Below are 22,602 nucleotides of genomic sequence, written 5' to 3' on the forward strand. Positions count from 1 at the left end.
AAAAAAAAAACTGACCATTGCAACAGTGGAGCATGGCTCCACTGTTACTGTTCCAAAAAATTACCATGAGAAGCAGCAAAATGCTGCTTCTCCATTCCTGCGGCTGGGCAGAAAAAATGAGTAGGCCCTAACAAGTAAAATTAGGTTTGTTTCCTTTACCAAACATCAAAATGTGTGGCTGCAGGTGAATCTCACCCGCAGCCACAAAACCAAACAGCATCTTAACAAGACAAGCTGAACATATATTTTTTTTTCTCTCTCCTTTTATTTTTGTTGATATAGCAATTTGTTTATGAGTGATAGATGATAATTAAAAAAAATAAAATAATGTGATTAGCATGAAAAAAAGTAATAACAATACAAGGCTGTTTGGAATTATTTTGAATTACATTTCAAACTCTGTTTCTAAAAAAATTAATTTTCATATATATTTTTAAATCGTTTTGATGTACTGATATAAAAAATAATTTTAAAAAAATAAAATAATATTATTTTAATGCATTTCTAAATAAAAAACACTTTAAAAAATAACTTCCATTATAATTTTAAACATCATTTTTAACGCAAATGGACCACCTTATAGTTATAATAAGTAAGTGTTTGATTGATTGAAATTGTGATAATTTTTGTTTTTTAAAATATTTTTTATTAAAAGCACATTAAATTAATATTTTTTAATTTAATATATTTTTAATTACTTTAATATATTTTTAATTGAAAAATACTTTTAAAAAACATATTATTAAACACACTAAATGCTCAGTACTTTTTATTTTTTTGAGAGTGATACGGTATTTTTAGTATTTAAAAGCTACGAGAAGTTGGTGTGGTATGTAAGGGATTCAAGGCGATCAAAGTATTGATTAATTATTTTCAAAAAGAGGATGACTAATTGTTTATTTTGGAAAAAACACAGGAACTAATTTATATTTAAAAAAATAAAAAATTATTAAAAACACTTTTTAAACACATAAATAAAAACACTCAAATTATAACTCCAACATTAATATAATTAATGTTGGCGTTGGTAGTGCAACCACCTCGTCTTGATTTTTCGGGCGAGTGTCGGTTGTCTTTGTCACTGTGGAAAAGTCTGGTTATTGTGGAATGTGGATCTGCTCAGGTACGGTTATGGATTGGATGGTTTCAAAATGCGATAATTTATTTATATTCCAAAACTCAGCTCAGAGTGATTGGTTTTTCTGATAAATTATTATATCCCTCGCATGAAAATTAAGATGCCAATGAGTACCCCCAAGCAAGACTTTTTTTTTTATATTTATATTTTATTCATTATTTATCAATAAATAATATGAATATTCTACATATATATTTATAAAATATAAATATATATCAAGTTAGGTTTATATTAGATTTACCAATACTTATATTCTATTTATTATGCTAAGTTAACTATTAAAAAAAACTTATCTATTTCAATGTTTTTAAACCCGACCTGGTGATCAACTTGTTCCAAGACCCGAGTCACGGGTTTTGACCGAGCTACCCGGGTTAACCCTAATTTTTTTTATAAATCAAAAGACATTATTTTAGTAAAAAATAAAAAAAAAATAGTGAATAGATTACAACTAGGTTTTTAACCGAGTCTTGCCTGGTTTTTAACTACCCTTATTTTTTCATAAACTCGGCCTAGTTCCAGCCCTGGATTAATCAGGTTCCGAATCGACCTACCAGACCATGTTTTAAAACTATGATCTATTCAGGTCAATTCATATTGGTATCCGTCAATTTCATATTAAATTTTCAAACTCGTTTGGAAACATGAATTGACCCGTGTTTCCAAAAAAATCATTTTGTTTGTTAAAGATTAATTTTTTTTTATGTTTTGGATCGTTTTGATGCGTTGATCTCAAAAATAATTTTTAAAAAATAAAAATACATTACTTTAATACATTTCAGCAAAAAAAACATTTAAAAAAAACAATATAACCACACTTTCAAACATGCCTAAATCAAATCCCTAATGAAAATGGAAGCAACAATGATATCCAGCCGCACATCTCACTCACTTTTACGTGAGCGTGAAAGGAGAAAGTATTGATTGGAGAATACCTATAATTTCTCTTGTTGTTATTATTATTATTAGAGGGACATAATCCACTACATCACTCTTAAATCTTAAACCTAGCCAATAATTACAAGATATGAATAGAACACGATGTATGGATGCATTACACATACATCATTTATCCATTTCTAGTTACATGAGCAGCGTTCCATTACCTATCAGATATTTTTATTTTTTTTAAAAAAATTACACTTACAAGTTTTCTCAATGCATTTGCGTAGTTTAAAAAATCTAAGTTCAAATAAAAATAATTTTTTTAAAAAATTCTAACAATATATTATCTAATTTGTCCAAATTCCAGCTACTTCAATAGCTAGAGAATCGAGATTTAATTTTTTTTACTAAAAAAGTTATTTTTCAATCCATTTTTTGATAAAAAAAACACTTATAAAATACCATAGCAACCGTGATAAACCTATATATAATCTTAAAAAACCACCATAAAAACATAAATCAATCAAATCTATAAATCAACCCCAGCAAATATATATTTTTCACGAACTTTAAAGGTAAAAAGTACCTAATACAAATTCCTCTCATCAAATAGAATCATTTAATACAAATATCATCTATTTTGATGGTCTAAATCGATATCAATAATATTTTTCTCTCTTCCGCCGGAATCCAATGACCTCTCTCTTATCTCCCAACCAGGAACCAAAAAATCACAAAAATAAACTTTTATACTAAAATTGAATTGAAAAAATATTGAGGCACTGAAATTATATAATTTGCGTGATTTTTAAAATTTTAAAACCAAAGTGTATCTTTTACAAAACCCATGGCATGCCATCTATGTTTGACATCTTTTTTATTTCAGTCTCTCTTCTTTCAATCCTATATTTTCATAAGAAATTAAAATTAATTAGTTTTCAATTAAGACTAAATCGCCAGAAAAAAAAATTTTAAAAATCAAATTGAAAAAACATAAAATTTTACACAACCCATCTACAATAATATAAAACAAGATGAGCAGTGAAGCCTTACACGGTAAAAACCCTCGCTTTTTAGAATAATAGGTAATTATTAGTCCAGTTTATGCATGAGTTGCTAGACTAAATCTACACAACAATGTTATCTAACTTAAGGGTAGAAGACTTTCCACACAACCTAACCATAGCGTGTCTGAATGAGCAACCTTGTTAGTTTGTAACGAACTAATGATAGGAAATTTGATGACTACCTAGGTTTTCTGATCTTGAAAAAACTGCACTGTTGTCTCCAGAACAGTACCAACTCTGTTGTGCCATCTGTATTAAGAACCACCCAATCACTGCAAGACCGCTCTCCCATCGTAAAATCATCTCTTCTCAACCAGTCTCAATCGCTATATCTTCCTCTCTCTCTCTCAAGTGAGAGCTCTTCCATTCTGCTATTCATCAGCTTTAAGCTTGAGGTTTGATAAGATCGAGGTGTATTTCACCGTACCAAACTGCTTATGGAAAGAGATTATTTTAAGAATTGTTCGATCCAAAGAAAGGAGAGGGAGGGTGGGGAGGCTGGAGGTTTTCTTGGTTGCGCAAATATTCGATCGTAGTTAGAAGACAACTACAGATGATAGTTTTAATAAATGTTTCCCTGACACTAACACGGACACTCCACCCTGTAACTTGTGCAAAATGAACTAAACAGCATAATCTCCAGATAGAAACATTAAGCATATTGCATACTCTCAACGGCATGGTATCAGTTTTGATCACAAATCACTTCATTTCTTATTAAGAATAAAGTCCAGTAACACTAGCAAAACACTAACAGCTAAACTGTACAATTCCTGTCCCACCTGAAATATTATCTTCAAAAAGCAGATTCAGTGGCCTAACCCCTTCCAAAACAGCATCATTCCTCGTCTTGATCAACACAGGCTGAAAGAGAAAGAATTAATGTCAAATGGAAGTCTTTCTAGTCATATAACTAGCGCAGCTACTGTCATTTTCCACAGTCCTTATGGCAAATAATGAGTTTAGAAACCAGAACCCTCTGTGTTCAATTTATCAGACATGCTGCCGGTTTGGTACTGCAGCAAAAACATGAAAGTCATGCTTTTTGATGTGGTGCAACCGTGCACCTGCGGTTGTGCTGCAATCTTAAATGAAGCCTGGTAGAATCCATTCATTTCAAGAAATATCCATGCCTCAATGAAGAGTTAAGTATACACCCATGGTCCTAAAGATCACATATGAGACAGACACGTGGATACCACCCCGACAAGATTTGTTCTCCTGTCTCTAAAAAGCAAATAATTTATTTAAGATATATATAAGCAATATCAGGAAAATGGAAAATCCACAAGTGATGTAGCAAGGGGACAAGATTTTTCAAAGAAACAGGAATCGTCCAAGATACAAGCAACAACCCAGACAGGTACCAACAAAGAACTTGATGAAAAGTTTATCAGAAAGAACAAGTTAATTAAGTATGATCAAGCATCCAAGAAAGGTTGGAAGGGTATGCTATCGTTATTCATCACTTCACTGCCAATACAAAACCTTGATCGGATCATCACTCTTAAAACCACTTGCTTTCTACTCGTAATCACTCCAGTATATTGCATCTTATTATCCACAACTTAAAAACACAAAATCCACCTTAAAACCACCAAATTGAATGTTATCAGTGAGATATTAGTAATTGCCAAACTGAAATAAATGCCATAAATCTGTTAAAAAGCCCAAGGGGGTGGGATGAGACAACCAGCTCTACCGCATCATTTCCAGTTGCAAGAGTTTTCCCCTCATGCTATTGATTTATACTCCTAATCCAATCATCCATAAGAAAATGTAAAGAATATTGTTGCCCTTCAAATGCCCCCATGTTGTTTATTAGCAACACATACTTGGCTAATCAGAAACAACCCCCAAGCTCATTTTTTCTTGGAGAAAAAACCTCCACCCCTTCAAGCATCGAGCTCATTTCCTGGAATAATATGAGCCAAATGAATCCTGCAAGTTTGTAGATCAGCTCGCAAAGTACTCTAGCCAAAAAATAGAGTAGCCACAGGTGATTGATTTTCCATCTTCATACATAAGCCAATAATAATGCCACAATTCTCAATTAATTCTTGGGAAATCTTCATTTTGATTTCTCTTAAAAGTGCTCTAGCCCAAAAATAGAGTAGCCAGAGGTGCTTGATCTTTTCATCTTCACACATCAGCCAATAATAACGTCACAGTTCACAATTAATTGTTGGAAAATCTTCGCTTTTGATTTCTCTGAGCTTCCTAAGGAGATTTTCCAAATGAAACAACATATCACCCAACACCTCATCATATTGACGATATTATCATAGGGAAACGATTAATCCCTAAGCTATTCTAAATCCCATTAGGTCAAACAGTGGTTAAGTGGGTTATGCCAATAGTTTCAAGATTCAATAGAAAACCTATATTTTAACAGGCTATCACAATTAATTGAGGTGCTCATACAATACAAATCCTAAAACCATCTCTGAATTTATGCATGTATAATCTTACTTGCTAGGAAAACAATTAAACAATCATTCATGAGTCTAGCATTAAATCTAAGCACACTAACTCGACTCCAAGAACTCAACAAGTGGCTCCACACCGCCAAGTAGTATACTTATTCATACCATCACTTTCAATATCGCATGGAGTATATCAAAGGAACACTCAAATCCTCAAACTTAAGTTCCAACGAATCGCACAGAAGCAATGAAGTGATTCTGAGAATCAAACCCCACAAATTAAGCTCATAAATAAACAAAAACCCAGATAAACAAACACCAATCCAAACACGAGCCCTAAAAACACACACACACACACAAGATACACTAAAAAGGGCAAAAAGATTAAAACTTTACCTCCAAAACAGAAGCAACAGTAGCAACAAGTGATGACCATGAGAATCTCTCTGCAAATCAAAACAGCTCTGGAATTGTTTGCTGGTTTCTGCTGGTTAGTGCTGTTCTCACCAGCATCATCCAAGAGTCTTTGCTGGTTGCTGTTGTCGTTGGCTTCTTGAGACTGCCGCTTCTTTTCACTATTCATTCTCTGAAGATTCCAGTCATATTTTTTCAAATATGAAATCTTGAATGACTCCCTTATCCTCATCGTTGGCCATAGATGCATCTTTCTTTTATTATTTGAAGGGGGCACAAGAAAAACGTAGGCTTGTTTATCTCTTTGTTGGGGTTCTATAAAGTAAGGTTTTTTTGGTTTGACAGAGACTGGTTAGAAAGAAGGAAACAATGTACATTATCCAGCAAACGGCACTGCCACGATGACCTTTTTAGTCACTGTAGTTTTCAAAAAAAATCAATTAATCCTTCTATTGTCAAAAACTAATTAACTAGTCCAAACATTTTTAAAATCTGGTAATAACGTAAGTCTTTTGGGGAGTTCGATGATGAAGTGTCGATGTGGTGTCCTTACTGCGATGCTTTATTTTCTTCTCAAATTCCCCTGTAAACTCATTAGTGTCCACCATCATCTTTCTTGTCTCTCCACGTCCACCTATCCTCTCTTTCTCCCTCTAGTAACACTGTGATAACCATCTTCTGCCTTTCTCCATTGCTCTCTCCTTTCCTCTCCCCCCCCCCCCCCCCAAAACCCCTCCCGGTCTCTGTCTCGTCCTTTCTCACCTTCCCTTCGCTTCTCTCACCTCCTCTCTCCTTCCCTTTTCAATTCCCTCTCTCTGGTCCTACTTATCTTTTCTCTACCAACACAACAATCATTCTTACCCCCGCCTCTTTTCCTTCTTCTCGTATCTTTTCTCTTCCCTTTCCCTATCTCTCCTCCTTTTCCCTCTACCTCTCCCTCCTTCCTCCTTTTCTTAAAATGTATTTTACGTGTTATACGTAAATTTGACAGAGCTGTCAAATACTTAATAGTCTAAGACTAATTAATTAGTTTTTAAAACTAGAAGGATTATTTGATTCGTTTTGAAAACTACAGTGACTAATTTATAATTAACTCGCCAAAAGCCTATGCACATACACAGAAAAGGCTTATCTGCCTCTTAAACCTCAATTCTAAAACCCTTTTCACCCTGCTGTCTCTCTGCAATCTAATAGATTAAACAAACGATACTATACCTGCTGTTTCAGACACCCTGAAGCTGCTTATGTTCCTCAGTAAAGCCTGTTTTGTGTCTCTATACTGCGGATTCCTCTTCGCAAACTTGCCCGGTCAGTCACTGCTCATTTCCACACACATATATGTTAAGTTTTCTTGTTTAAGGAATCGAAATGGAGCAGTTTTTTGTTGATTTCACATATTTGGGTCTGGTTGCAAGTAGGTGATTTAATTGCGTGATTGACATATTTGGTGGGGCGAGTTGTGGCTTTTAACTGCTATTGTGTCAGTTTATTTTCTATTGCTTTGTGATTATACAAGAAAGGAGTCTAAAGTTGCCAAATTGCCAAATTGCATATCTGTGTTTCAGACTTTCAGTGTAATTTGAAAATAGACATAAATTTGTAAGCATGGAAGGGAAACAACAGTATTGGGTTGCTTTACCGTTACCTTGGTTCATATATTTTACAGACAAGTATCAAATTAGCTGACTTTTCGTAGGATGGTTGTAATGCCTTTATATCTTAGAGGAAATCTTGCACCTATGTTATGTATGTGGAACCAGTTTCTGATAATTCGGACAGGGTCTGATACCAAAGCTTGATAATTGCATCATATTTTGTAGAGTTAACATAATTTGCTACATAAAATGGTCTGATTAATTTCTTATGTTTACATAGAGATTTAATTAGATGATATGTTATATCTTGTAATTTTGATTATCTGCCTAATATATTTGTTCATTTCTTCGGTCTTACTGCTATTTTTTTGTTTGAAAGTGAAGAACTTGTATCGTGTTTCCACGTCATTTTTCAACTTTCATATCACAACAGCAAATATAATTGTAGTATAGTTCTTTTTATGGTTGATATTAGCAACAGAAGAAACTACTCTAGCCAGGTTTTATTGGATCCATCTGGTGAAGGGCACCCTGCCAATACTCAATAATCATTCCCATTCAAGAAATTCAAGCAGCCCTTATACATCAATTTTTCAATCCAGTTGTCTTCAGCACAGGTTAAAAAAATGGCAAGATCAAAGAAATTTTCAGTGGGGCAATTGGTTTTTGGCGTCACAGGAGAGTCCAGCTCTGGTTAGAGAAACTTGGTGCAAAAGAACCATTTTCTGGTAACATGGCTATCTGTTGGACCCATGCCAAAGAAGAGGAAGCACTTGAAAGATATAAGTTGATTGCAGGAAATATAGTTTTGTTTCCCAAGTTTCAGGTCCACAGTAAAAACAGCTCAGAAGATGATTGGCTTGCAGCTTTCATCTGATGGGCTAGTTGACAAGTGTTCTGGGTTGAATTCCAGAGGAGTACTGGAAATAAAGTGTCCATTTTTTGAAGGAGAAATGAGTAGGGCTTCACCTTGGAAGCAGATCCCTCTTTATTGTTTTCCACGAGCTCAAGGTTTAATCGAAAACTTGACAAGGATTGGATGGATTTCTATGTTTGGACTCCTAATGGAAGCGTTCTGTTTGCGTTATATCGAGATGAGGCATAGTGGATGCTCTGAAAATAGCACTTTCTGATTTCTGGATTAATCATGTACTGCCAGCAAAGGAGTTGTGCAGTAAAAGAGATAACAGATCCCCTGAAAGAATTAGGATCATTGGAGCCTGAAGTCTGCACCTAGGCATGAATTGTATAGCTATGTAGTTTATGAAAGTAAACAAATTGTTGAAAGCTCCCACTTAAAGATGCGCGAAATTAGTGGGCAACTTCAAAACTGATGCAATTAGGACTTGATGAGCTGGGGCATTTCGCTACAGTTTGAATAGATGAACTTGTGTAAGTGTCTTTTTTCGTTATGTTTTACTTGCAGTTATGAGAAAAGTCAAATGTATCTGATATTAAACAAACGATGACCCCTTCTTGTTGGTGCAGGTTGCATTGCATCTTCTCTACTCTGACTTCTTCTTCTTTATGTTTTTTAATTAGTATTGTTATTAAGTAGACGAATTATGACATTTGATCAGAAAGTTAGGAATAAGGTTAGGCAGTTTGAGTGGAACCAGATTAGAGCAACTTTGGGTTGTAGCAGCATGGAGATAACTCAGGCCGATCATTATCCTTCCTCCCATGCTGATTAGTGCAGTGTTTTGATTATTTTCGGTACAAACATAAGCATTTTGTTGTGACAATATATTATATGCACAACTTACTTGGTGATTTTACATGTTTAAACCACGTGATTATGCCATTTTTAAATAGTGCGTTTCCCCCCCTTAACAACAGCTTATCAACTTTGAGTTATGAAGATTTGTTGGCTTGTCTACTTTGGACCGACACACGTGCAGAGGCACACATTGAGAGATGGCAGGTCAGTTGTGCACGATTAATCATCAAGTTTTGCGACATCACCATCCAAAAAACTGCAATTTGAGGTAACGTGTACTGTCTTTGCTAATATGCATTCCAATGTGGATAGGCAATATTTTAGTGCACTAATGAAGCATGCTTATCTCAGTGTCAGTTTCTTGCTTCCTTGAAAACCTCTGGATTTGAAAAATAACAGACAAAAACATTGAGTTATGGAATAATTCATCTGATTTTAAAATATGCGTTCGCTTAAATGGTAACCAATCAAAACAATGATGATTGATAGCTTGATGCTTCATCTGTTTAGCTATCCGATCCTTGATCTCTACCAAAATGAATTTATGCAGGCAGAGAGTCTCAATTTTTTGTGTCATAAATTGCTGCATCTAGTATGACATGGGGTAAACATTTGATTGGAAATTTGATACATGGGGGAGCTTCGATGCTGTTACATATTCTTCATAAACTGCATACAAGGGAGGTGTGAGCACTTTGTAGTGATAGCAAGGTAACCATTAAAACTTTTTAGGTGGGAACTAATACTTCAATTTATCTTTCCTGACTAATAGATGAGGTTTAAAAAGGATATAGCAAAATACACAGTTGTAAATTCAGCTTCCCATCAGATAAATCCTTAGTAGGTTTTAAATTTATCGGACAAGCAATAAAAATAGGTAAAATCTGACTACTTCCAGCCAGCTTAATTAAAACAATTGGGCACCATGCATTATATTACATTAAACTCAAGACTAGTTCATTAATATCAAAAAAACCTTCAAAATGCAATATACTATGATGTGCTTGCAAATGTCAGAACAACGAAATACAAGATATAAACGAAGACGAACATGCGGAGACATACTGAAGACTGAGATCAAGGAAAAAGGCATTATTTGCCTCGGATTTACTGCAAGACTGGGCACAAAAGCAAGACCTGCAGACTAGCTTTGCTGGAGCAGCCTCTATACATGTTCAACAAATTATGGCGGAAGACATGCAAGCCCTATGTACTCATCAAATCAATAGAGGGTTGAAAAACCCTGGAATATGAGACCATATCCCAGAGTAGGGAACGAAGGGGAGTCCTGGAAATTCAAAATGTGGTGTGGTAATACTCGAGGGGTGGAGAGAACATAAAACCAAGAAAAGAGGAAGAAGAAAAGGGTGGTGATAGGTGCCATAGTTTTGAGCTTACTGCACAGGGGAAGCTTTGTGATGGAGCTAGCTGGGTTTTTGTGATCTTAATCTGTTGCTTTCTTTGCGGGTTTCGACGAGGCATGAAACAAGCGATTGTGGCAATTGAATATAACGATCCACACACATGCACACACGCAAAAGGCTGAGAATGCAATCCCAAGTGTGCATCAATTGCCTTACCTGATGCTGTGAAAAATTATGATCTTTCGGGTTTTCCAAAGTTTTGCCGACAAAGAGGTGTGAGAGTGGGTGCATTCGGTCAGAGTGACATTATGCCACGAAAAGAAAAACGGGCAACCGACAAAGAAGTTAGCAATTGCTTTCACGCTGCAGTCAAGGCTCAAAAAGAAAATGCGAGACTTAGAAGCAGCTTCTTCTATGGGATTATCTGCAATTACAGCAAAAGCAGCTCTCGCCACGTTACCATACCGTTAGCAAACCAGACTTGTTAGCTTTCAGTTAGTTATTTTTGAAAAAAAATTAATTTTTTTTTATTTTTATAATTTTTTAATAATTTTAATTCGTTTTAATATATTAATATCAAAAATAAATTTTAAAAAAATAAGAAAATCATTTTAACGATGAAGAACATTTTGCATGTCCAATTTGTCTCCAAAATTAACAATGCAATTCATGATTATGGCGGACCGACATAGAAATTAGGAATTTAAAGTCGTAAAAATTATAGTAGTAAGCCTCGGCTTGGCTTCACTGATTAGAAGTAGTGACCCACTTGAGTCAATAAAAAACCCGGTTTTTTAAAAAAAGAACAATGTCATTTGACGGTTTTTTTACCTCTAAAATGACGTTTCAGATTATTTTTAATAAAAGATTTTAACTTAACTTACCTAATCCATGATTATGATGATAAAATGTGCTTTTGAAGTAACCATTATTGATTTGTGCTGATACCCCACTTTTATCACTACAGAACCGTCAAAAAGAGATGTCACTGTCTTTTGTTTTTATGAATACAGTTAAACCTCTGATCATCCATCACTGAAATTGATGCCTTCATCGATTGATGCCGCTGCCGATCATGAGGCAGGGCCTTAACAATAATACAACATGTTTGTAGACCACAGCTAATGAACTAATCATCCCATAACAAATATCCAAAAGTTTATCAAAAACATCCCATCAAGCAAAAAAAATTTAAAAATACATTGGATATGAACCAATCTATTTACACTCTCTTCACTTAACAATCTACTCTCCCACATGTTTGAAATTAGAAAAGTGAGTGATGTTATACAGCAGCCTCCAGTGAGCTTTGAGGTTGAAAATCCCCAGGATCCAGTAGCAACATTCAGGAGAAAATCTCAGTTGAACATGGACTAAAACAAAGCACGAGTTACAAAAACTAGTGTACATATAAATGTGCTTCGAGTCTAATTGAGCCCAAATAACGGCAGATGCTAATCTTCTAGCAGAATCTGGACATTGGTTTGAGCCCAGAAACCCACGATTTCAAGCCTTTCCAGTTCTTACAGGTTCGAGCATTGCATCATTAACAGAGCCAGCCATGTTTCATCTGCCGCCGGCTTTAGAAATAAACCATTGAATTACAAGAGTTCAACTCTAGAATTACATCATCAACAGTTAAGCAATACCCATCCATTACTCTTAAGAAGAGGTAAACCCAATAAAAAAAGTTAAGGGTCTACAGAAGTCATCATGTACAGAAAAAAAGAAAAAAAAAAGTCCTTGTCTGGTTTGGTACGCTACAAGAGAGAGAAGTAGCATCTTTATAGTAAAGAAGATTGTAGTGGTTTTTTGTTAACCCAACTCTTGATCCCAAACGCGGAGTTTGAAAAGTATCACTTTCATCGTTATCTTTTCAATGCTTATCAGATTAGATGATCTACTTTGTAGCGTAGCTAGTATAGAATTCCAGAAGATAAATATTATTTAGTTTCCCTGTTGTATATATAAAATAAGAATTTATTCTGTGAAATCAACTTAAAATGCTAACTGGTGGTCACAAAATGACTAAGAGGATGCACAGTAGCAGAGTGGCAATCGCAAGCTTGAATCCCTTGAATGTTCTAGTTGAAGCGAGTTGTACAAATCAATATGAAGATTTGTGCAAAGCTAGCTATTTATTTATTGGAGACAAGATATGTAGTGGTTATGCCCTAATCTTTCATTTTATCTTTTAGCTACATAGGGTTTGGCTGAATCACGGTTCACTTAATGAATGATCAAGCTTAATTGGAGAAATTCTGACTTAAAAAGTATAAATACAGATGGGGCGATAATTTATCTATTGTTTACATTTGCAGTGCCTTGGCATGCCAAGATTCGGTATCTGAGTAGTGGTTCAAGCAGGAGAAATGTGATGATGAAGAAACTTGAAAGTGACTATAATTATAGGCAAAAAAGAAAACACAACCTCGACTTCTCTTAGAAGCATAATAGGTGCAGCATAGAAGAAAACATAACATTGAAGTGAATTCTAAGGCAAGTGCCTGAAAATGACAAAAGGGAAAATAAAAGCCTCCCTTTTCGAAGAGACTTTATCTACAGATTCCATGATTCCCAAACCCTCATTTTTCACCCACCCCACGAGAGAAATCTAAGGGCTGAAGAAACCATCATGCACGCACAAGCACTTCCTCATTATTCATGTTGAAATGACTCCAGGTTTAGACATTCGGGTTGCTCCTGAATGACCCGAGAGCCTTAATAGCTCCTGCTCTCAAGATGAATTGGTGGTAAAAGGCTGCTATGGCTGCACCAATGAAGGGTCCAACCCAAAAGATCCACTACAAGAGAAGATAATAAAAAAATTAAGTACCCTCTTCAAAGTAAACAAATACTGCCAACTAATTAATCAGTAGTAGCATCTAGTGGATGCTTACCTGGTCATCCCAGGCCTTCTTCTTGTTGTAGATAACAGCAGCTCCAAAACTCCTAGCAGGGTTGATGCCAGTTCCTGTGATTGGGATGGTGGCCAAGTGAACCATGAACACAGCAAATCCAATTGGGAGAGGAGCCAGTACCTATTAATTAAGAATAAAACACAAATCAGATAAATAATTGTGAATAATATACATACAAACCTTCTCAACGGAAATTAAAAAAACAAAGAGGTTCAAACTTCAATGAAAACAAAAACTACAATGCATGAACATGTGTAGCATACAGATCATCAAGGAAAATAACATCAAGCACATCTACAAAAGTCGTTTTGCTCCAGCCGTATACGATAATGCAAAAACGGATTGTTCACGTAAAACTAACAAAAGACCAAATTTGTAAAATAAAGGAGGACCGTTGTTGTAGAAATTGTTCCTAGCCATGGACACAGAATACATGCATCCCAAAAATTATTTTGTGCTAATTTTCCTGTGCTATTCGAGTCGTATTTTCAATATCTTTTCAATAATATTAGTGATATTGTTATTAGAATTTTAGTATTTTTAAAGACTAGTCGTAGATACCATCTAAATTATATTATTTTTCTAAATATTTTCTATATTGTTTTTTTTTATTTGTTTTTTTTTAAGTTAAAAGTAAAAAAAAAAAAAAACTCTGTAAAGTAGGATAGAAACTGTTCCTAGTCATGGATACAGAACACATGTATCCAACAATGAAAAAGGTAGAATCTTCTTTTTGACAAGAAAAAAAGAAAAGAAGACAAGAAATGGTGACAAATGCACTGAGATAACTTTGATGGCACCCCACAAGTGCAAGGATCATGATGGCAATCTAGTTACATGAGAAGTCGTTGCGCATGCTAGTTCCATTTACTTCATTACTTGAGTACTGAACTTCTCATTTGAGTTAGAAATCAAGAGCCTCGATAATAGATTAATACCACAATTATTTTCCCAAGTTCAAGCCAATGGAAATAAATTAGTGCCGCTATCTTTAATAGAAAAAATAAATGGCTATTTGCATGCCATGGAAATGCATTTGAACAGTGACTTTATTTGCTTTCTTCCTGTGCATAGAAATTTAATTATGAACATGTCCTGAAACATTCTGAGCTACTTGTCAAGAAAAGGATTCTGGAATTCAATAGTCAAAATATACTAACTCAGTAATCTAAACAAAAAAGGTCCATCAACAAATCAATAAATAAATATGATGGGGATAAACCTAATTAAGTTACTAGAAGCATGGATTAAGTTATTAACCACTTGTTTATAGGGTGATAATCACACTAGTTCCAGTGAATGGGTTAGATATAGTCAACAATTTATAGCCCTCATTGCTCATACTCTATGCTAGCGCAGCCCATCAAGAGAACCAAATGGTAGAAACAAAATAAAGAGACGTGAGAGTGTTAAGGCACATACAGGCACATGGGAGTCCCTAGCACTCCTCTTGGGATCAGTAGCAGAGAACACAGTGTAGACCAGGACAAAAGTCCCAATAATCTCAGCGCCCAATCCAGTGCCTGTGCTGTACCCATCAGCCAAAACGTTGGCTCCGCCATTATATTTTGTGTAGTAAGACTTTTGGAAGGCCTTGACCAACCCAACACCACATATGGCTCCCGCGCATTGGGCCACCATGTACATCACAGCCCTGATCAAAGACACCTTCCTGGCCAAGAACAGCCCAAATGTCACTGCTGGGTTAATGTGACCCCCTGCGTAACAAAGAAAGTTTTGTGTTAGTCTTGACTAACATACGCCGGCTCACCATACCATAACAAGGAAGGAAAGACTAAAAAACTCAAGCTGGGCCTTCCAATTTTTACTCAATATGGTAGCAAACATAGAACATATTTAAAAATTGTAATGTATATCAGAGACTATTGAGTATATAATTTTCAGTTTTAGCCAACTCCTTGTCAAATAGTAGAGTTAATTGTGACTAGATTTCAATTACCATGACTTGATAATCTGCATTAGGTAGAAAAAAATCTACTCCCAGAATAAATTTATTTGTCTTAAATCCTTCTGAGAAAAGAAAACGAAAGGAAGAGAGGGAAATACTCCTCTCAATACATAGCCAGTCCAGGTGAAATTTTCATGTGAAAGGGTTTTTTTTTATGAATAAAATGAGTTAAATTAAACAGAAGACAACTTCGTTTGCTAACAATATTTGGTAAAGGGACTTGTCTAAGAATTGATATCATCTGCAACAACTTACATCTTGAAGGAAGAAATTAAAGAGAGAAAAGAAAAGTAGGAGGCAGAAAGACTGTAAAAGGGTGGCATGTTTAAATCACTCTTAACGGTGTGTTTAGAACTAGGTTATGTTGATTTTTACTTGAAAACTTTAAAATACTTTTATTTTATTTTTTAAATTTTATTTTTATGTAAACAAATCAAAATGATACAAAATTATATAAAAAAAACTCAAATGCGTTTTCTAAACACAAAAACAAACACAATCAAAGAAAAATAACTATGCTTATCCTTATATATAGCTGAAACTAAAAGGAAGATATAGCTGCGATAACAAACAAAAAAAAAAGGTAACAAAGAACTCAAGAGTTACAAAGACACAAATTATGGACAGGAGAAACAAGAAGAGGAGAATATCAAAAACCCACCTGAAATACCAGCAGTGCAGTAAACAAGAACAAAGATCATGCCACCAAAGGCCCAAGCAATACCAAGAATACCAACCCCACCACAAGGATCAGCATTTCCATCAATCTGGCTTTTGTACCCAATAACAGTCAAAACAGTGATGTAAAGAAAGAGCATAGTTGCTATAAACTCAGCAATCAAGGCCCTGTAAAATGACCACTTTGTTAACTCTTCGGCATCAATCAATGGTGCTGGGGGTGGGTCTTGGTAATCTTTTGCAGAGAATGATCCTGCCTCTGCCACTTCAGTATCCTTTGCCATGCCAAAACACTAGACTTGCTTGCTTATTAAACTTCTCCGAAAGATAGAAAGACAAGTTCTTCAAAGAAGGGTTGACAGAAGAAGAGAGGTTTTGGCCTCTTGATTATAGAAGTTGAGTGAGTGTGTGAGGGAGAGAGCAGGGCTATATATGGGGATGAAAGTATAGCCTAGCTACTGGTTTCCGTTTTCTTTTTTTCTTTTCTAAATTTTTTCGTTGTTTTTTAAATCGGGGTTTAATTTTCGTTTTTTATTTAAAGATATTCGAGGGAAAAACCTCACATACCGAGATAACCTTTTCTCGACCGAATCTTAAGCATATGATTATATATCTCGTTTAAATTGTAAGCAAGCCACGCATCATTAGAATGATGTAGAAGAAAATGCTATTCCTATAACTTATTATTAAATACAAATTAACCCTATACTATAATACGAAGATAATACTCATTTACATCAATCAGAGAATAAATAATTGATTTAGTTTTGTCTACGTACGTACATGACACCAACTGAGCATGCATTGTTGTATTTTGTTTTGTTTTTGGTGATGATTTGGTTTTTGTGTGGGTTCCCTTTCACAGATGCTTAGCTTTTTACCACGCCACTCCCTCCCCACTCGACCTCCCCTGTTCTGTGTGCTGGCCTATCGGTGTCCTTGCCACTTGCTCCTACAGGGTCTTTTCCTTTTCTTAATAACAACTTGTATGATCTGTCCATGTCACTCAATTACCCTTCAAAGTTAATTCACTCCCTTTGGTTTCTTCTTCTTTTGTCTTTTACAAGGCACTCTCTTTGGTTCAAAAGGCGGATCTGCCATTCAATATATTTCAAGCATTATTTTACCAACATGGCTTTTCACTGCATCGGCATCTGGTGTGCCCCTTCCCTGAACACGCGTAAAAAAAGAGGGCATCAGGGCAGGGCTTATTTCCGTGCTCCGGCCGACTAGAGACTGCCGATTGTATGGGAGCCAAAAACACGCGAGAGAGTTAGCCAGTGGTCTATACCCAAGCGATCCAGAGATGACAGCAGTGGCGCAGACCCACGAGCAATCAGACAGTTATAAATGATAATCTCTAGTCAAATTTGCCAACGTTCCGCATTACTGTGGTAGGGAAAGTAAAAAGAAGGGGCTTCGAATTTGATAGAGTGGGAATTTTGAGAAAGGGACACGTGGGTTTCTCTAAACCAGTTCTTCGAAGAGGTCGTATCATGGAATTGCGTTTCTAAGAGATATTAGACTTTCCACACGTGGCAGGAATTGTGGCCTGAGATGGCTTGGCGGTGTAGAGCGATGGGGTCCGGGGTTTCCTATTGGATAAGAAAGACAACTGTATGACATGTGTACAGGTCACCACGCTTCGTATTTTCCACCCTTTTTTAAAAACTAAGCAGGTAGCAGATACTCTTGACGTGGTGACAAAGACAGCATCAGGGTTTGTAATTTATCGAAATTCTGAAGAACAAATAAATATACTTAAGTAAGTGATAATTGATGTTAAGAAGTCTAAATTGTTGAAAACACCCACGCAGCTTCCGAGTCCTTTCACTCGTCTTACGAACACAAGACTTTTGCAGGAGGTGCTTAACCGAGGAGGAGTGTTTTCGTCGTAAGGTTTTTGACTGCTTGTATACTTCAAAATAAGTTTGTTACTGTAATAATAGTTATTTAAAAAAATAATTATTTTTAATAATAATATATCAAAATGATATAAAAATTTAAAAAATGATTTTTTTAATTATTAATTATACTAACTGCGTGCATTTTTTTATTTTTTTTTGGAATGATAGGTTTCGAGGAGGAGGAAAAAAAACTCCAATATTCGAGAGTGTTCCATCAGTTTGCTTTTGAATTTGCCCTTTGCAATCACTTCCAAATCATCATACAAAAGTTAACATAAAGTCTTAAAGTATTATTCATATGACCGTTGGAATTTGATGATTAACTAGACAACAACCAATCTCTTGGCACATGCTCCAAATCATCTGGGATTAACTCGGTCCTCCGGTACAAATAAAAGAACAAAAATCATTTATTTCCTAGTACTGTAAATAAATTGATCAATGAACCAATATTTATTTCACTGCCTCTGTTGTTGAATTACTGTGGTTGTTGGTCGACATGGCTCTTGCACAGCTCACCGAGTACGTATAGCAAATATTTTTTATTTTTTTTTTTAGAAATGTAAACTTACTAAGATGTTAATGACATCTTTCGAATTATTAAAATAAAGACCAAGGTGATATTATTTCTTTTCTTTTTCATTAGGTTATCACCATGGAATAAAATTTTGTTTCTTCTTGTCCTGAGTGGACCTTCTATGGGTCCCATGATCACAGGCAAACATATCTAATTGGTCGGTCAGCCAGCAAAGCACACCCACCTATACACAAATCAAGCGCACGAGGGCCCACCGGACAACACCTAACCTCACAGTGTTTTGTCCACCGTCTTTGTTAGTTAATTATTGCTAGTAATCATTTAATTTAATTTAATTATGCTCGTCTTCCAGTAAGCTGAACCTAAAGGGGAAAACAGAACCCAGTATCTCTCTGTGCATCGCTCGTCGTCTCTGGAGCTTGCAGGGTCGAGAGGATTAGGAGAGGAGATGGAATGTCATAAACGTGGCTTAATTAGTCATCGAATTATTTATTTTCATTAGACAGTTTTTAGAGTTTCCTCTTCCAAAATAGCTGTGCCGGATGTCATAACTTTTACGATTGTATCCGTGCCGAAGAGCATGGGGAAGAGTAAACAAGAGGCGGCCGCCCGATGAGATGATGTTTATGCTAATTTTTATTACAAATCAATCATTTTCAATTTTTCCGAAAGAAATGCAAGTCAATATTCCAAAGCATGGCATCAGAAGATATACTTGTCTGTAGTATGATTGTTCGAGACAGCTCGTAACTAGACATTCCCATAATCAATTCAAAGACAAGAAACTTTAAGAAAATTCTGACATGTTCTCTTCTTCGCCTGGTTCAAGATTTGTACAGTGTTTCATGACCTGGTGCCGAGGTTATGCTATTTAATCAATGCATGAAATGGAGGGTTTATGGATTAATTAAAAAATAAAGATGCCAAATATGTGAAAAACAGTAATAATGATAATTAACAATAACAGCACCTAAAATCTTTTTTTTTTAAAAAAAAAAGATCGTTCATTAATACAGTAACATTTTGCAATTTCATCGCTTTCCTTTTCTTGGGCATCATGAAAATAATTATATTAATGTCGGTCGAATTTGACAATCAGCCGACCAACACAGCCTAAGTTCGACTCCCGAAAAATTGTTGCATGCCACGTGTTGAGTTCTTTCCATGTTTTTTTTTTGCTCTTAAATGATTGTTGTCACTACCGACTTGACACTGAGAGCCGAAATTGGGTCTTGAAAGAAGAGATGATTTTTGGATTTAAATCTCAATATATAGGCTTCCATACTCCGTACATATCTTCTCGGTAAAATGCTTGGTCGGCCGCATATGAGTTCATTTTCATTGTTACTCGAAGAAAACTCATATCCTACTTAAATTGTTATCAGGAATTTGGTTGAAAATTTTTAATATTTTTTTATTTTTTTAAATTATTTTATATATTTTCAAGTAAGAACTATCCGTAATATTCGACTTGATAACAAGAGGATTGTACTGTACCTAGGAGAATTTAAGGATTATGATCCTAACTTTTACTATTACTAGATAAATGCTTGCACCCAACTCCTATACATGGGAAAAACAAAAAAAGCAGGTAAGGATCTTCAATCCCAAATAATCGTAATTTTGTTTTCTAGTTCATGCCATCCATGGAAAGATGAAGATCGAAGCAAAGAATATAGGGCAAGCCTTGAATGTCTTCATGCATGAAACGGAAAAAAGATTCACAGGGATCACAATCACATGACTCCCAAACAGTAGTTGTCTATTATTACTTTGGTTTAAAATCTAATCCATTCACTATCAAGCTGATGTGTTGCGCGTTGTTTTCACTTGAATAAACTTGGGATTGTTGTGTTTTGTAGCGATTTATTAATGTGTTGTGAAATGTAAACCGAGAGCAGTACTTATAAAAATAGAATAATGTTTGATAATTAAACTATGTATTTAAAAAAAATCATGATTTTATTTAGAAAATAGTGGAGCTATCGGAAACCGCTCTGCTTTTGGTTTAGGATAGTGTTATTTTTATCTCATAAATTGCTGTTACCACTCCATAATCTACTTTTATTTTTAAATAGATCAAGATACTCAAGTTCATTTGAAGAAAATTTAACAGGGGAATTAGCAAATTATTTCTCAATCACAAGGTAGATGACGCTAAAAGCACTCACAAACATAAAAGGAGGAAAATCCACTCATCGATGTCATGTCCTAAATCCACTGCATCTCTGCAAAACCAATCAAGAGTTTCCACGACTAAAGCTGCTGAATAAATAATTAAAGGAGTCGTGAAAATCTGCAATAACTAAATTATCTGTAAAAAACTACGCCGCCATACAATCCAGTTGTGAGAAATTATTGATTAAGAGCTCGAACTTGCGGGATGCGACTAGCCGACTACCTCTACCATACTCATCATCTACTCGAACCGACTTTTGGAGTTTTATTATATTTTTCTTCCATCGATGACAAAGATGGTCAACATAAAGATTTCGGGCAACAAAATAAAATCCCCAGATTCCACCCACCAGGACAACCAGAAAATCAAGGAGTTATGATGGTATAAGGTTCATTCACGGGAACCAGAAAATAATGGAGTCGAGACAACACGAGGTCCCAACATTGCCGTCTCTGGACAACCACGAGAATCAGAAAATAATGGAGCCGGGGAGTGTGTACTGTGTAGTAATAGAGTTCAATAACCTAATTAGGATATTGTCTCGCGTTATAGATTATATCTTCTTTTTTTCATCACAAGAAATAATATCAAAGAAAAAAAACTAGATGACAAAAAAAAAACCCAAGCACTTGGATCCAAATAAAAATTACATAGATTATAAGGACTACAAAGAACTTTTTCCAAGAATTTTAGATTGGCCATTTTTTCCTTTTGTTTTACACTTTGATACTTTTTTAAAAAAAATTTCATCTTCAATAAACCATTCATCAATCATCTTTTTTTTTAAAAAAAAAACAAATTATTCATTAATTTGATCGTTACAGGTTACAATTGAAAAAAAAAACTGAGGGAAAAAAAAAGGGCAGTGGAGCTACAACGAAAGACCGAGGCGTTTTAGTATATTTAATAATAATAATAATAATAATAATTAGCCAGGATTAACATCTCTAGAAAGTGACCATTCCCTACATAATTTCAAGAATACAATTTGCTAGACCTCTCTAGAATTTCTTCTCAGCAATGACTACTCTAGAAAAAATAAAAAAATTTAAGATCCGGCTACTTGACCACCGACACTCGGTGAATCTATGGACTGGAAACAGTATACCGTAATTCCTTCAGTTTTGAGATCAAACCGGGATCTCCTGCGAAGCAATCGGGCCATATCCTCTGGAAAATTACATTCCTTCCACACCAAATATTTTGGAACAGGAATCTGAACTGGAGAACAAAAAAGCAAAGCCAAAACGGTGGTTTTCAATCAAGGTCACTACAAGGCCCCGCCACCTCTAATCCACCCTCTAACGTCCCTATAAACCTGTCTATTTTGTAATTGGTCATGAAATTAAGATGCTGAATTAAAGGGCATAGAGGCAGGACAGATCGTGACTCTATTGTCAATAAATGAGAATCCTTGCCAGGACCACTTGGAAATTCAAGCTAGCCGTTATCAATTGTAGACCACCTTCTGCCTTACATTCAGCTAAAATAAATAGACATGGCTTCCAATGTGGTCCATGCCTCCAATGCAGAGATCGGTACATTCCCTTCCCTTCACATAAATCTGGCTAAGGCTCGAGGGATATAAAAATCCAAGGGTTTGATCACAATTCAGTCTACAACTTTGCATGTTTTTGTTACTACTGAACAGTTTTATGACCCTAAGTCAATCACAGCCTAGATTTCGAAGAAAGAGCACCCAAATACAAGGAAAATGATAAGGTAGAAAATCCAATATAAAGTAATGGGGGAGAATTTCTTTTGAAGGTTTGTTTTAAGAGAGTGTTTGTCTATGTTATTG

At 35.3% G+C, this 22,602-nt stretch overlaps 1 protein-coding gene and 2 long non-coding RNA genes across 5 annotated transcripts; 1 reads left to right on the plus strand and 2 right to left on the minus strand.

Moving 5' to 3' along the window:
* Positions 1 to 3,779: 3,779 nt before the first annotated feature.
* On the minus strand, positions 3,780 to 6,633 carry LOC133704337 (uncharacterized). Its single transcript, XR_009844043.1, has 2 exons — positions 5,913 to 6,633; positions 3,780 to 3,954 (listed from the first exon to the last, which is right to left on the minus strand). It is a non-coding gene; the product is annotated as an uncharacterized LOC133704337 (long non-coding RNA).
* A 33-nt stretch (positions 6,634 to 6,666) lies between these two features.
* LOC133704338 (uncharacterized) lies at positions 6,667 to 11,139 on the plus strand. 3 transcript variants are annotated; one of them, XR_009844046.1, is made up of 3 exons: positions 6,667 to 9,241; positions 9,365 to 9,513; positions 10,263 to 11,139. It is a non-coding gene; the product is annotated as an uncharacterized LOC133704338 (long non-coding RNA). The 3 variants fall into 3 exon arrangements; XR_009844045.1 differs by having other exon boundaries at positions 6,667 to 8,917; positions 9,014 to 9,513; XR_009844044.1 differs by having other exon boundaries at positions 6,667 to 9,513.
* Positions 11,140 to 12,987: 1,848 nt separating this feature from the next.
* On the minus strand, positions 12,988 to 16,629 carry LOC133704158 (aquaporin PIP2-1-like). The gene is made up of 4 exons (XM_062128921.1): positions 16,161 to 16,629; positions 14,953 to 15,248; positions 13,510 to 13,650; positions 12,988 to 13,413 (listed from the first exon to the last, which is right to left on the minus strand). Exons 1-4 carry the CDS (start codon positions 16,459 to 16,461, stop codon positions 13,294 to 13,296), a joined length of 858 nt encoding a protein of 285 aa, XP_061984905.1. The 5' UTR covers positions 16,462 to 16,629; the 3' UTR covers positions 12,988 to 13,293.
* Positions 16,630 to 22,602: the final 5,973 nt, after the last annotated feature.

This window comes from Populus nigra, chromosome 10, assembly GCF_951802175.1.
Source record: "Populus nigra chromosome 10, ddPopNigr1.1, whole genome shotgun sequence".
NCBI lineage: Eukaryota > Viridiplantae > Streptophyta > Magnoliopsida > Malpighiales > Salicaceae > Populus > Populus nigra.